Source organism: Alligator mississippiensis, chromosome 1 (genome assembly GCF_030867095.1).
Source record: "Alligator mississippiensis isolate rAllMis1 chromosome 1, rAllMis1, whole genome shotgun sequence".
Lineage (NCBI taxonomy): Eukaryota > Metazoa > Chordata > Crocodylia > Alligatoridae > Alligator > Alligator mississippiensis.
The window spans coordinates 52416611-52432562 of NC_081824.1; the positions used below are offsets into that span (position 1 = coordinate 52416611).

Consider the following 15952-nt stretch of genomic DNA (forward strand, 5'->3'; position numbering starts at 1 on the left):
TCCCTGTTGTGCATGAATCGCAGCCTGATTTGGGAGCCCCGTTAATTATGGGGCTCTCAGTGTCAGCTATGCATGAGGAAGTCAGCAATGGCGGCTTCTTGCTTCTTGTCAGTGTAGGGGGAGCCCAGGATTGGGCTCCCTTTGCTCTGGCAATATGGCATGATTGATCTAATGTACAATCCCACAATTGCACCTCCTGCCATGCAAGTGTAGCATAGCAGGAGGCACAAGCATGTGGATCACACGTTAGATCCAATCATGCCTTACCAGTATGCATAGAGGGGGCCTCAGTTATTGAAATGGTTTCTAGTACTTAAGAAGTATACACACTTTCTACAAGAGATATTTTGCTGCAATAACTAAAGAATCAATGTTTTTCCCCCCACAACTGAAAAATGGTGCAATAATATGACAGTAACTCATTTTATGATCATAAATCATCTCAGACAATCAAACTGCATCATTCAGTTAAAGTAAACTCAATCAAATGTATAATAAGATTGAAGAATATTTAAAGTTCTACATTTATATTTAAATTTATGATATTATTATTTGTTTATGGTGGTACCTATCATATGATAAGAGCAGTAATAAAATAAGGACTTATCCACTGTCTTGAAGCCTTAACATTCTGAGAAAGAAAGACAGAAAGAAAGTCGCTTGGATTTGTTTCCAAAATGAGGCTATGATTTGAAATTATTTACAACTGAATTTTATGCTTTTGGCTTAATTTGGGTTATCTTCCATGCCAGCTCTGACAGTCTTTGTTACTGACTTTTAATAGCTACTTAAGAATATGGAGAGTTTATGAAGAGTTGTTTGTTGTTAGAAATCAAGATTTGAAATTCATATTACAAAAAGAAAAAATGCAGTGGAAAACAGGTCTTAAAAAATTACAAAAGCTTACCTCTGTGTTTGGGTGGCATAACTGTTATCATATGCCTCATAGCTTGGATCATCATATTCACCCCCATATCCATCATCATATCCCTAAGGAGGAAAAATAATATACCCTAATTTAGAAGACTGATAAATACAGAAGCTTATTAGGTTGCAAAAAATAATTATGTATTAATATATTCATGCTAAATTTGCAAAGCACCATTTAAAATATTATGCAGCCTACTGACAAAAATTATGTGCATATATATGTTAACATTATCATGCAGTATGATGTAACAGTGGAGAAATCAATTATTAATTTAAGAACTTAGTTTATTCATTGAAAAAAATAGAGCATAGGTTCAAACAATAGCACCTCAGTGCTATTCATTTGGAATACTGACAGATGCTAATGAAGATAACTGTTTCTTCAGTAATTCAATATACAAATGCTTTTGTAAATATCTATGGTGAGTAATAACCACTAAAATTAATAAATAGCTATTAAATAATACCAATCTTACAACCCTGTTAAGAATGTTGCTATTGAGTATAAAACCTTTTTGTTTAAAATCATTTTTATTTTTCAAGGGGAAAAAATTGTCTGGATTTGGCATAGAAGCTGTAGTTAATAACCTTCATAAATAAGTTTTACTATGAGTATATGTTGTATTATTGATCATTTCAGGCTTTTTTGCAGCAGTTACAACATGATTTTCTAGCATGAGCTCAATTAGCAAAGTGTATCTAGTGACCAGAAAGAGGAAAATAAAAGATTGTACAGTAGTAACTGCATAGTCACCCTTAGGAGATATACCATTAGGTGATGTTAAGCTTTGGAAACTTTCCAGAAAAAACAGTGCAACTCGAGACTGAATTAATGCCTTCTCTTTTCACCCTCAGGGCACCAAATATCAAAAGCCAATTATAAGAGACTGTGGTACCCAGCTGCTTCATTTCCTTCTGCTAAATCTAGGAATCCTACAACTCCAAGGTAGAGAGCAAGATAGGTTAGCATGCTAAATACTATTTATTTATTTATTTTATATGTATATCCTGCCATATCTAAAAGGTCCATGTAGAGAGGGAACACCTTCAAACAACCACATTTACTAGAACTTGATTTTTCTTACTCCATTAAGGTGGCCTCTTTATATTCTTTTACTTAATGGGATTCTAGTTAATTATATAACTTTCACCTGATGATAGGCTGCTAGACATACAAAACTGTTCTCCTAACCCAAACTGTCACTCAAGATACCAACTCCACAGAGTCATTTTTAGTAGAGGTGTGTACAGGATACTATGCAGCAGCTCTACAGGTTTCTGTAATCATAAGGGCCACATTATACTTAGTGGCATAAGCATAAGCTCTTCCAGTATAGTTAAACTAGAAATAGTCAGACACACATCGCAGTTTATAATCTATATTAACTACACCAAATGGAAACCTTATGCCATTTACAATGATCTCCAGCATATACAAAATATTAGGGGATGTCCTTGCTATTATTCACATAAATATAAAACTAACAACAGCAGAAGAAGTTCTTTCTGATGTGCAGCCTAAATCTACTCTCTATCAACTGGTTATTCCAAGGAGATGCTCTGTTTAACAGAATAACCAGAAACAATGGGCACAAGCTGATAGTAGGTTTTGTTTGGACATCAGAAAGAACTTCTTCATAATTAGGGTTACCAGAATCTGGAATGGGCTTCCAAGGGAGATGGTGCTCTCTCCTACCTTGGGGGTCTTCTAGAGGAGACTGGACAAGCACTTGGCTGAGGTCACATGGCCCCAGTACTTTTTCCTGCCATTGGAAGGGGGTCAAACTTGATGATCCTTTGAGGTCCCTTGAGACCCTAGCATCTATGAATCTATGAAATACAACTCAGCAGTTTTCTAATACCTAGATCAAGGATGTCTAACTGGCAGCCCACATTGCTGCATGCAGCCCCGAAGGGGTTAGCATACAGCCCATGGTCTCCTGCCTAGCCACCACTGTCCCCCCCCCAGTCATTGCTCCTGCCGTGGAAGCTGGGTTCTTTGTGCTCTCCCTCCCTCCTCTGCTTCTATTTCCTTCCCCTGCCTTTGGGGGAGTGGAACAGCACAGTGGAATGATGCTGGGGTGCTCAAACTGTACACAAGTAGAGGGGGCCAGGAGGCCTGTGATGCATGCATGGCCATGGAGACATCTGGGCTGCTCATGCTGCAAATGAAAAAGGCAGGAGGTGGGCTGTCTGCATTGTAGGTGTGTGGCACACATGGCCAGGAAGTGAGGAGGGGAGCCAGGCTGCCTGTGTTGAAGGGAGGGAGGTGGACTATCTGTGCGGCATAGGCACCAGAAGTGGCGGAATCATGCTGTTCGTGTGGTGGGGAAGGATCGGAGGCAGGGATGCTGCCTAAATGCTGAATGGTCCTCAGTCTGTGTTTCTGGGCCACAGACCTGAGGGCCTGTCGAGATGTTTGGAAGTTGGGACAGCCCTGACCTAGATTATAGGGACAAATTTCTCTGGTGAGAGTATGGTTTTCAAAAGAAGCCCAGGAGGTTAATTCTTTCATCTAAATCAGAACATTAGATTGCATAAAATGAAACTAGGAAGCCCAAGAAGCTGACAAACAGAAGCTCCTGAGGAACATGGCCACACAGAAGAAGCAGTTCCCTGACCTCTTGAGCTGTCTCATGAGTTATTGAATCATGGATGTTGCTGATACTGACCCAGGCAACTCTAGAACATGGATTCTGAGTTAGGCACAGATACATTCTTCGAGCCAGAGAGAAACTTCCACTGGATACTTCTAATGAGAAACTGCTGCCATGGAAAAGATATTAGTCACAGAACCGGGGAGACCTAATGAAATTATAAGAAGAACTGTCACCAAGTGTCAAAATTTAAGAAATAAGCAGCAAAAAATCTGAACCAACCCTAGAAGTGGCGAATGACTCCTCTTTCTTCTTTGAGCCAGCCATTAGTCCCTTTTATAAAAACCTCCTGACTTCCACTTCCTCTTATCCTTAGGCCTCAGTACAAAGGAGAATAAAATGAAGGTTTCCAAAACTGGACTTGACAAAACTCCAAGATGAAGGGAACAGCCACAAGCCACAGTCTGCTCAATCAGCATTAGAATCCAGTACCAATGAACCTGATAATGCAGCAGCAGCAGTTTATTCTTGTCTGGGAGAGGTATATTGGAATACTGGAGAATTTATGGTTCTGGAGCAGCCCAGGACCACAACCCAAATTGTTCTGTGAACTTTGGTTAAGTCTAGGCAGAGTAACTTAGTATTCTGTAGAGAAATCTGAGTTAGTTCCAGAATCAGAAGTACATTACTACTGCACTTTGCCCAGGCAAATTAGCCCACGTGGAGTGCCATATTAATACAGTACTTATATTGATCCAGCATCCTTATTAGTATCTCCTCACAGCACTGCATCATGCTGTGCAAACTTATCACCTCAACTGGGTATTTCTATGCAATGCTACACTGCACCATATAAATGTACCATATGTACTTGCAAACCACATGGACCTCCCTCTTTCCTCCTCCCTCCTCACCCCAATCAGCTCTCCATAAATTGAAGTGTGATTCTTAAGTGTAAGAACTGATTTTCTGTACTGGTAGAAGCATAAAGATTTTGTCTTGCAAAATGGATGCCAGCTTCCTCTCAGCAAGCAAACAGGAGAGGTAGAGTCCAGTATTAACCCTTTCATGGATGCTCTCTGCTTGCTAGCTAAGATAGAAGCTACCAGCCATTTTGCAGCCCAGCCTCTCCATTAAAAAACACCTTGAGTCCATAACACTGGAAAATCTGCCCCCCCCCCCCCCCATTCCCCCAGCATTCTTCCTTCAAAAAACAAGGTGCCTGTCTTAGTTGGGTATGTATGGTGTGCAGTAAATACAGTGTTGCTGGATGCACATAAAGAGGCTAATCCTAGCAGTGAGCTCTTTTTTCCTGTTTTTTGTAAGCTTTTCATAAGCTTCACTTATGAAAAATGCCTGAAGTTAAGTATGTCTGTTCTTTCAGGACTGATTTATAGAAATATCATATGAAGAGAAAAAGAACCAGGGAGCAGTTTTCCCAAGGCGGTGGTCTGACAACTACAGGAAGATAAAAATGGCATGAAATACATCACTGAAACCTGAAAGATCTTTTTCTCTATGTCTTTGGAAGTAGACAACTAGCCATGGAGGGGAAGAAACTAGAGTGACTGGGGAGTGGGTAATTTTTCATATCCTTACCTTCAAATATTTTTGGCTATACAAAGGCACCTCATTCTGGAGTGCACTGACATTTTACAAGTTACCCACAGCTCAGTAGCACTAGGGGATCCACAAGTAGAAACAGGAAGCATGTAAGTCATTAAACAACACAAACTGTTAGAGATGCTTAATACCTTTCAGAGAAGAAGCTCTTTGTTACTTTATATTTTGTTAATTGAACATTTTACTGAATTTATCCTGCACCATTATTACTGGTACTCCTGATCCGAAAGGAAGAGGCTTCAACATTTTTCCTTAGCAATACCATGAGCATGTCAAACCTGCCCTTCCTTTTCTACCTTCACTAGCTATTCAATATTGTGTCAAGATCAAGGTCTCTCATACTTCAAAGTATTCTGTTGCCTAAGCCAAGCCTATCTGAAAGATTTTTGTACAGTTCCAGGATGAAGATTTTGGTTGACAATGCTACATATCACTATGAACTTTTCATAATAAAAGTAAGGCTCATTTGTGCGGAAGATGAAATTCTCTCAGCTGCTGGCATGCGACTGAAGAATGAACTCTGAGGTGTACATTAATGTACATATTGTGGTGTTTCTGTTAGAGAAAGAAGATTGAAGCCTCTTCATCTTCTTTTCCAAGTACAACGTGCATTTTAATCTGCTTTCTCTAATAGAAACACCACAATATGCACATTAACATACCTCTCCTGGCAGATAGGTTCCAATAACAAAAAATAAAGCTTTGTCAAAACAACATACTATATCATACAGGGCTGGACCCAGTATGGGCACTGCATGTGGTGCACAGGGCTAGCTTGGTGTGTATTGCATGTGGTGCGCGCACTAGATTTAGTGCACCCAGCTGGTCTGCAGCTAGGTTTGGTGCACAAAGGTGGCCTGTGGTCCCAATCCAGCCTGCAGACTGGTTCTATACTAGTCATCTGGCCCTTCAACTGGCCCTGTGCTATTCAACAAGGTAGCCTAGGGGATAGTGACCACCTATTGATAGAGTTCACTATCTGGTGAAAAGTGGGGAAGATAACTAGTAGGGCTGAAGTGCTAGACTTCAGGAAAGCCAACTTCAACAAGCTCAGGAGATTAGTTAGGGAGGGACTGACAGGCAAAAGCATCAGAGAGATGGGAGTCCAGGAAGGGTGGGCATTTCTCAAGGAACTGATCCTGCAAACACTGAAAGGGACCATCCTAGTACACATAAAGGGGGGCAAAAAAGCAAAGAAACCCTCTTGGTTGAGCAGGGAAATCCAGGAGAGCCTGGAGGGGAAAAGAGAGGCCTACAAGCTGTGGAGGCAGGGGGCAGCCACCAAGGAAGAGTATACCTGCTTGGCTCAAGCTTGCAGAGAAGCAGTGAGGAGAGCCAAGAAATGGAGCTCAGGATGGCAGCAAAAGTTAAAGATAACAAAAAGTCATTCTTTAAATACATAGGAAGCAAAAAGAAAATGCAGGGTAACATAGGCCCCCTTCAAGATGGATTAGGGCAACTGGTAACAGATAGGATGCCAAACGCAGATCTCCTAAATGATTTCTTTGCATCTGTGTTCCTTGACATAAATACAAACATGCATCCCAATGGGACTTTAGGTAAGCACGAGACAGATACCAACCCACCAACTGTTAGTGCTGACCTAATGAAGGGGCACTTGGAGCGGTTGAATGTATTTAAATCAACAGGTCCTGATGATCTTCATCCTAGGGTACTTAGGGAATCAGCTGGAGTCATAGCAGATCCACTGACGCAACTGTTTGAGGACTCATGGCACTCAGGACAGGCCCCGGAGGGTTGGAAAAGGGCCTCTATGGTCCCCATTTTCAAGAATGAGAGGAAGCAGGAACCAGGTAACTATAGGCCAGTTAGCCTTATGTCTATCCTTGGCAAGACCTTTGAGAAAATTGTTAAGGATCACATTTGTGGGGGACCAGCAGATAAAATAATGCTAAGGGGCAACCAGCTCAGAAAGTGGTGGTGGATAGGTCAGTTTCTACCTGGAGAAATGTGGACAGTGGAGTCCCCCAAGGACTGTTCTAGGACTGGTACTGTTCAATATCTTCATTAGTGACTTGGATGAGGAAGTAGAAAGCACCCTGTCCAAGTTTGCAGATGACACCAAACTATGGAGGGAGGTAAACAATCTAGAGGGCAGGGAATGAATCCAGACTGATTTGGACAGGCTGGGGAAGCAGGTGGAACAGAATAGGATGCAGTTTAACAAAGATAAGTGCCATGTGCTGCACCTAGGGAGAAAGAATCATCAATACACCTATAGTACGGGAAGTATCCTTTCTAAGTAGCACAACTGCAGAAATGGATCTCAGAGTTGCAGTCAACTCCAAAATGAACATGAGTCACCAATGTAATGAAGTAATAAGTAAAGCTAACCACACTCTCTATTGCTTAAGTAGGTGCATCACAAACAGGTTTAGGGAGGTGATACTTCCTCTGTATGTGGCCTTGGTCAGGCCGCAGCTGGACTACTGGGTCCAGTTTTGGGCACTGCACTTCAGGAGGGATGTAGATAACCTGGAAAGGGTTCAGAGGAGGGCCACCCATCTGGTTAAAGGCATACAGAAAAAAAACCCTATGAGGACTGATTGAGGGACCTGAATCTCTTCAGCCTCTGCAAGAGAAGCCTAAGAGGTGATCTTGTGGCCATCTACAAACTCATCGGGCGGCGGAGAGGGACAGTAGGAAATAGGGGATGCAATGTTTACCAGGGCACCCATCAAGGTAACTAGAAACAATGGCCACAAACTAAAGGAGAGCAAATTTAGATTGGACTTCAGGATATTTTTAGAAAGGAATTACATCCTCATGTTATGTATTTCCCACTTTTTGGCACCATTTTCAAATAGTTAAGTACAATATATGAGAGTCAGATCCAAAAAAGTCTTAGGCACCTAAAATAGGACTGAGGAAGACTTAAGGGTCTATGTCTAAAATTGACATGCAGCCCTCCTCTTTTCATGCAGCCTCACTATATCCTCTCTTTACCTAAACGCCAAATCCCCAGTTTGAACTGAAATTACTGAGGCACCTAAAAGTGCTATCTTCTGTGCATGAAAAGGGCTGCCCCTGGCTAAGTGGGAAGGAACCGAGTTCCCATATAACTCCACTAGGAGGAAGGTAGGAGGGGCAGCTAAGGGCATTTATAGACATGCTCTGGGAGTATGGGGGTGCACACTTTAATTAAAGCGCCTGGAGCGTCACATGTATCAGCATTCCTGTGCTGGAAAATGGCAGCAGAAGCACTTTAACTAAAGCTCATCAAATGAGCTTTAGTTAAAGCATCTACACCACGATTTTCCAGTTCTAGGATGCTGACACTGGAGTCTGCTGGAGCGCAATAACTGCCATGCTCCAGAAGACTCAATTTAATAGATTTCATAGATATTAGGGCTGGAAGGGACCTCGGAAGATCATTGAGTCCAGCCCCCCCCGCCCAGTCCGAAGGGCAAGAAGTCAGCTGAGGTCAAAGGATCCCAGCAAGATAAGCATTCAATTTACTCTGAAGGTGTTCAATGTAGGTGCTTGAAACACCTCCGATGGCAGGCTATTCCAGACCTTGGGGGCTTGGACAGTAAAGAAATTCTTTATGTCCAGCCTGAAACGGTCTTGTAGTAGTTTATAACCGTTTGACCTCATCAACCCTTGGGGCGCTCTGGTGAACAAACGTTCCCCCAGATACTGGTGGTCACCCCTGATAAACTTATAGGTGGCCATCAGATCACCCCTGAGCCTGAGCTTTTCCAGGCTAAAGAGTCCCATAGCTCTCAGCCTGTCATCGTAAGGTCTGTTTTCCTGACCTCTGATCATGCATGTAGCTCTTCTCTGGGCTCTCTCAAGCTTCTCCACATCCTTTTTGAATTGTGGGGCCCAAAACTGGACGCAGTACTCCAGCTGTGGCCTCACTAAGGTCGAGTACAAGGGGAGAATGACGTCCCAGGATTTGCTTGAGAAGCATCTATGGATGCAAGCCAGCATTTTGCTCACTTTATTAGCTGCAGCATCGCATTGAAGGCTCATGTTTATCTTGTGGTTAATGATGACCCCCAAATCTCTTTCTTCCACGGTGCTAGCCAGTGTATCACTGCTGAGCCTATAAGGATGCTGCAGGTTTTTCCTCCCAAGGTGGAGAACCTTGCATTTTTCAGTGTTAAACACCATCAGGTTCTCATCCACCCATTTGCTGAGCCTGTCCAAGTCAATCTGGATCACCCTCCTATCTTCAGGTGTGGATGCTTTGCCCCAAAGTTTGGTGTCATTGGTGAACTTGGCCAGTTCGCTTCTGACTCCAGTGTCCACATCATTAATGAAGATGTTGAACAGTATGGGTCCAAGGACAGAGCCTTGGGGGACCCCACCAGTCACAGGGCACCATGACAATTGACTTCCATCAATTATCACCCTCTGGGTCTGACCACAGAGCCAATTTCCCAGTCAGCAGATCATGGTGGACCCAAGGTCAAAATTGGCTAGTTTCACCAAGAGGTGATCATGGGATCCCAGATTGAAGGCTTTTTTGAAATCAAGATATATGACATCAATCTCTTCTCCCTTGTCCAGGTGATAGGTCACCTGGTCGTAAAAGGAAATGAGATTGGTCAAGCAAGACCTACCCGCGACAAACCCGTGCTGGCTATCCCTCAGGATGTTGGCGTCAGTCAGTCCATTAAGGATGGCCACTTTAATAAACTTTTCTAAGACCTTCCCCAGGCCAGAGGTCAGGCTGATGGGCCTATAGTTTGCTGGATCCACTTTCCTCCCTTTCTTGAAGATAGGCACAACATTGGCCTTCTTCCAGTCTTTGGGCACTACACCAGAGCGCCAGGAGTTCTCAAAGATCCATGCCAGAGGCTGGACTATGATGCTTGCCAGCTCCTTGAGTACCCTGGGGTATAGATTGTCAGGGCTGGCTGACTTGAAGCTATCCAGCCTCTCAAGATGTTCCTTCATGAGGTCAGCATTGATGGAGGGCAGGGTATCTCCCTCACCAGGACCTCCCTGTCCCGTAGTGGACATGGGCATCCCATGGGACCGATGAAAGACCAATGCAAAGTACCCATTTAATAGGTTGGCTTTTTCCTGGGCGTTGGTTGTCAGTTGTCCTACCTGGTTCAGCAGGGGTCCAATGTTGCCCTTGCTTTTCCTCTGGCTCCCCACATATCTGAAAAAGGACTTTTTATTGTCCTTGATACTCAAAGCTAGCTGGAGTTCAGTTGCAGCCTTGGTTTTCCTGGTTTGCTCCCTGCAGGGCTGGACCAGTGGAGAATATTAATCAAGTCTTCTCTGACTCATTGTAATTACAGCACGTCAGAACAACCTTGCTGCTTTATAACAGCCTAGTAATTAAAGCACTTCCTCAGAAAGACCCATTCAGGGGTCAGAGGTATACCTCCCACCTCCCATGAGAGTGTCAAGTTAAAGTTAAGACCGGGTGGAAAGTTTAATAGTTTTGTTGAATCGGTGCTACAGTGCAGACAGAAATGCAATATTCATGTGGCCATAAAGTAAAAACAGAGAAGGGAGAATGCCTTTATAAGTTAGCAATCACCAGAAGCTCTGGATTCTGTGTCCATGACTGCTTAGGCATTTTGCAGTCAATGAATAAAATACAGACATAAATCTGGGTAGGCTAACCCCACCTCCTTGTTCAAGCTGCTTTCAGTAGTTGAAACTATCAGCTGAGCGCACCTCATGCTCTCTGCCCCAGACAACAAGCAATCAAACTGAATCTGGATTATTGAGCCCAAGACAGGCAGGCCCTTCATTCCCCAGAAGTCAGAAACCCTCTTCCCAGGCAATCAAGACTCCCTGGTCCTCTTCCCCTAAACTCCTCTATTTGCTGGCCTGTTCACTTTCCTGAGATGGACGAATTAGAAAGAACCCAGCAGAGAAAAACAAAATTCAATTAAAGAATAGGAAATGTAATGGTTTTAAAATATCTGAACAGTGGCTATAAAGATGATAGAAACAGATTATTCTCAATGGCTAGTAGGGACAAGGAGCAGTAGTTTGAACTCACAGCAAAGGAAATTTCAATTGTATACTGTGAAGAACTTTCTCATTGCAAGGGCAGTTAAGCATTAGAACAGGCTACCCAGAGAGACTGCAGAACCTCCATTCTTGGAAATTTTTAAAAACAGTGCCATAAAGTCCAGGTCTGTATTATTATGGGAATGGACTAACTTGCTTAAGGCCTGACCTACAGCCATTGATATAAACAGAATTTTTCCTCTATAATTTATAACGTATTTCATCCACATTACTCTCAAAATTATGGAAATAAACTTTCTAACTTCCTTCACTTACATTGGGAGGTATCAGACAGAAAAGGGTAGGAAGGCAACAGACACAGGCAACCTATGTGTGTGGCATGCAGCTGATCAGGGAGGGAGAAGGAGACACAGTGCCAGATTGAGGGTAGATTGATGTACATCAGCTGAAAGTCTGTTCCTATTATAATAATTTAATTTTAAAACACTTAAAAAAATGGATAAGGTCAAGCCACATATTTTTTGTAAAGGAAATAATATTATCTCCTTAAACCATTAGAATTCCTTGAAACATTTAATAAAAGTACAATTAGGAAAATGGTGGAAATAGCTTTCTTAGAATTTCAAAATACTTTTGATAACATTTCATTTTCAAAGTTCTCCCTGGGAATAGTTTTGGTTGCCTGAGTAACCACCTCTCTCTTTCTAAGGTATGGTATGACATAGCTATGACAGCTGCATCCTCTGTCACTCAGCACAGTCAGACTTATAACTGTGGAAGCAAGACAAGATGGGGCAAAAGGACAGGGAACTTATATAGCCAGTAGAAGAAAGAATGACCATTATATTCACCACATTCAGAGCCAAATATAAGTTGCTTCCTCTAACATGTTTTTAAAAAATAGTTCCCTTATTTCAGGGGTGGGCAAAATGAGGCCCACAGGCTGGATGCAGCATGCCAGGCCACTCTACCTGGCCCAGAGGGCCCCTAAAAATTTAGAAAATTAGTATTTATCTGCCCCTGGCTGCCTGTCAAGCTGCCTGTGATGGCTTGCCAAAACTCAGTAAGTGGCCCTCTGCCCAAAATAATTGCCAACCTCTGCCTTATTTTCAGATTCATTCAGTAAAATAATCCTTCCCCCTTAAATAAAAAATGAATCTCTAAATGTTCTTTGTGGCAGAGAAGGGATGGAGCAAACACTTATTTTTTTTAGGCACTAAGATGATCACTGATTAAGAAATAATTGTATTTGGATTAGAAATGTTATATATACATAGTTACTAAAGATTTTAAGGAACAAATTGACCATGAGGTGTTATAATTCACAGATTTCAAAAGGAAAACACACTTAACAAATTCTTAGGAAGAGAATGAGAAACTACAGATGAATCTCATGAATAATTACAACAACAATTTACTTCTAGAACCTTTCCCCCTTTCAGAGAATAATCACAGTACAGAACAATCACATTAAGCAGCAAACAAACAGCTTTTCAGTCTGCTATTGATACTGAAAATTACAATTAGGAAAAGAAAGACTGTTCCAGAGAAAGAAAACATAGAAAAAAGCCTTATAATTTCCACCTCAGGTGAAATTAAATAGCCATCTAATTCAGCACACAGAGCATAGCTAGGGAATACACGGCACAGGAAGATTTATTTTATTTATTTAGAGTTATTGAAATCCTTTCCAAATTCTAGATGCTTATACAAATATTAAAAATACAAACAATAGCCTTGCTAATGAAGACCTCATAGTCCAACCTACTCTCAAATTGGCTGCTTAACTTTTAAAAACCCACCATAAACAACAGCACACATGTAATCCCATTAAGTCTATAGTTCAGCCCCTTTCTGCAAGGTCTGACAGTTTTACAGTAAACCCTGAAGAGTAACCAATTCTGGCTCTGGTAAATCAAGAAGGAATAACAGTCAAGTACTTTTTATACATCCTGCTGTGCTGTCAGCATATTTTGAATTTGCTGATTTCATTTGGCTTAGTAGCACATGGGAAAAGAGGTAATTTTTAAAGAAAGCAAAGCCAAAATCTAGGGTTCTGTAGATCTTAACCAAAACCAAATTAACAACAAGTATCTGTAACCTGTGCAGTTATTTTTCATGACTCTTTATAGCACACAAAATTAATTCATCTACTTTGCTACCAATATATATCCCAGTACTTGCTTACAATGCCCCTCTCTTGTCTACATTGGCCAGATGGGGGAGTCCCTGTATGAAAGAATAAGGGGGACAATGATTTGACATCAAGTTTAAAAAATGTAAATGCCTGTGGTAGAACACTTTTACCTCCCTGGATATTCCATTGCTGACCTCAAAGTAGCTAATCTCAAACAGTGGAACTTTAAAAGCTGACTTGAACTCAAAATTGTGGAACAAGAAATAATCCACAGACTGAATAATGAGAAGTATGGTCTAACAAGGGGCTACCCATTCTCATCCCACTACCTGGACTAATTTTTTTGACCATATGCCCCTATGGGTTTGTTACTTGTTTGCTTGTCTCAGCACTGTCCCCACTCCCCCTTCCCCTCCCTCCCTTCCCTATCTTTTGTATTCAAATCACTCTCTCTATTTGATAGCCTGCTTGTTGCAAGACCTTTCATAACACCTGATAAAGTGAGTTCTTGTTCACAAAAGCTTATGCAACTCTGATGCTGTTAGTTTATAAGGTGCATTTTACCCTGCGTTCTGCCACCCATGTTTCAGAATGATGTTAAAGTGTAAGTCTGAGTAGTACAGGAGGATACTAAACTTGAAATGACAGGCACAAACAAGAGTAAAATCTGCACCCAAGAGAATAGGTTGCCACTCTTTTCACCAGCTAGATTAGGAAAGGTGTTCTTGAACACAGTTGTTAACCATGCATCCATGAACAGCCTATGATATACTATCACCAAAAAAATGTGGATATAAGTATAAGCAGAGCTATCATTCTCTTGATGCAAGGGGCCTCCTATAAACACCATCACTTCTTATGAATGTATCCATTACCAAAGAACATTACTTTCTACAGATGGAGTGGAAAAAGGAGCAGCCATGGGACTCCCCCTGCCCCTAGGTCAGACAGGGACAGTGGCAGTGTTAGATAGGTCTCTCCTTTTTGCAGGGAACTGGAGCCACCAACATGTCTTTTGAAGAGCTTACTGCATTACACGGTAGAATGGGCAGTGTGACTGCACCACCTCCCACCCCCAGTCCTGCTGGATCCAACCCTGCTAGGTGGTGTACAAAGAGCAGGAACCAGTCTACAGCTGTGGAAACAGTGTGTATATATCCTTTATTTCTACAGTGGATAGAAAATAGAGGACCGAGTGTCTGAGAAATACCTGCCAGAAGAAAGGATTCACTCCCAAAAGACATTGTGGGCCTATTGAAAAAATCTTAGTTTTAATAACTTTGAGTCTATTCACTATTAATTCCTAAATGTTATGTAAGTAGGTAGACAAACAGTGAAGAACATCTTTATAACTGGATTATAAAGGAATATATAGCTGGATCCATTGTGCATGGCAACAATACCATTTTTTTTTCAGACAGGAAGAGCCTGTGAATGCAAAAGAGAGAACATAAAGGAGCTGTTAAAAGGAATCTAAAAAGTGAAAAAAAATGTCTCTGGTCCACTTGCCTTAAGAAACCAAACACCAAACAATTAGGTTAATAACATTCAAACCAAACCATTACTTTACGCCGGTGCTCAACGGCTGACTTGAATCAGGATACTAAGTTAAACAATACTGAGAAATTTAATAACACTAAGGGTGTGGATGGATATCAAATGTGAAATGTTTCAAACCGCTTTTGATATGTTACAAAAGGCTCATGTACAGATGGGATGTACAGTGAAGTAGCGGAGGGCGAAGAAAGTGCTTCAAAAACATCCTGAAGGCAAACATGAGGAGGTGTAACATGGACATCAACACTTGGGAGACCCTTGCTCAGGACTGACCAAAATGGAGGAAGGCTCTTTGGAAGGGACCTCAACACTTTGAAACAGCTCACCGACAGGCAGAAGAGGAAAATAGGAACAAGCAAGAAGAATATCAGGACCTCCAATGCAGCAACACAGTGTCCATCCCTTCTGGAAACACCTGTCCTCACTGTGACAAGACATGTGCATCTAGAATTGGGCTATGGAGCTACCTGCAGACTCACTATTAAGATCCTTGGAAGACAATCTTACTTGTTCACTCTAGTATGGTGCAGTAGTGAAGGAGTACAAGAGCTGAGGAGTGACTTCTTACCTGTTTTCACCAAGTAAACTTGGCGTATTGATGGTACTTGTAGGACATTCCTCTTGGCTAAACTTACAGAGCATAATGGGAAATAAGGGAGAAGGCAATCCCTTAGGTACATTGAGCCCAGACCATTTAGATACTTATAGATCAAAACCAGCACCATGAATTGCACCAGGAAGCTACTGGGAGCCAGTGAAGACTCTGGAGCATTGGAGTTATACCTACTATGAGAAAATGGGCTGCTGCATTCTGTATGAGCTGCAGCTTCCAGATGGTATGTCTCTCTATCTCTCAAACCTGTTATGATTTAAAAGATATGAAATGTTATGTTTGTCTGCACCCTTACAGTGATAACAAAAAATATCAGGCATTGCAGCTAACAGATTTTTTTATATTTCTAACAGAGAAGACTTAATTCAATGACATTCTGAGAGCCTGAATAAAAATTTTCAGTTCTTTTTTTGGTATAGCTAATTAAAAAGAATAATATTTTTATGACCATTTGTAGGAAACATTGCTAGTAGATTTTTCCCCAATATTTGTACAATGCAAGCTCACAAATAATTCAGTTTGCTA

General features: G+C 41.6%; 1 protein-coding gene across 3 annotated transcripts in view; it reads right to left on the bottom strand.

Annotated features, from left to right (window-relative positions):
• Window positions 1–15952, bottom strand: part of KHDRBS2 (KH RNA binding domain containing, signal transduction associated 2) — a 789727-nt gene that overhangs the window by 120796 nt on the left and 652979 nt on the right. For all 3 annotated transcript variants that reach the window (XR_002093266.2, XR_009463400.1, XM_006258261.4), the window contains exon 7: window positions 908–990. Coding sequence is in view for 1 of the 3 variants with exons in the window: in XM_006258261.4 (XP_006258323.1) it covers window positions 908–990 (83 nt within the window). In the remaining 2 variants the exon portion in view is untranslated. The remainder of the gene's footprint in view (window positions 1–907; window positions 991–15952) is intronic.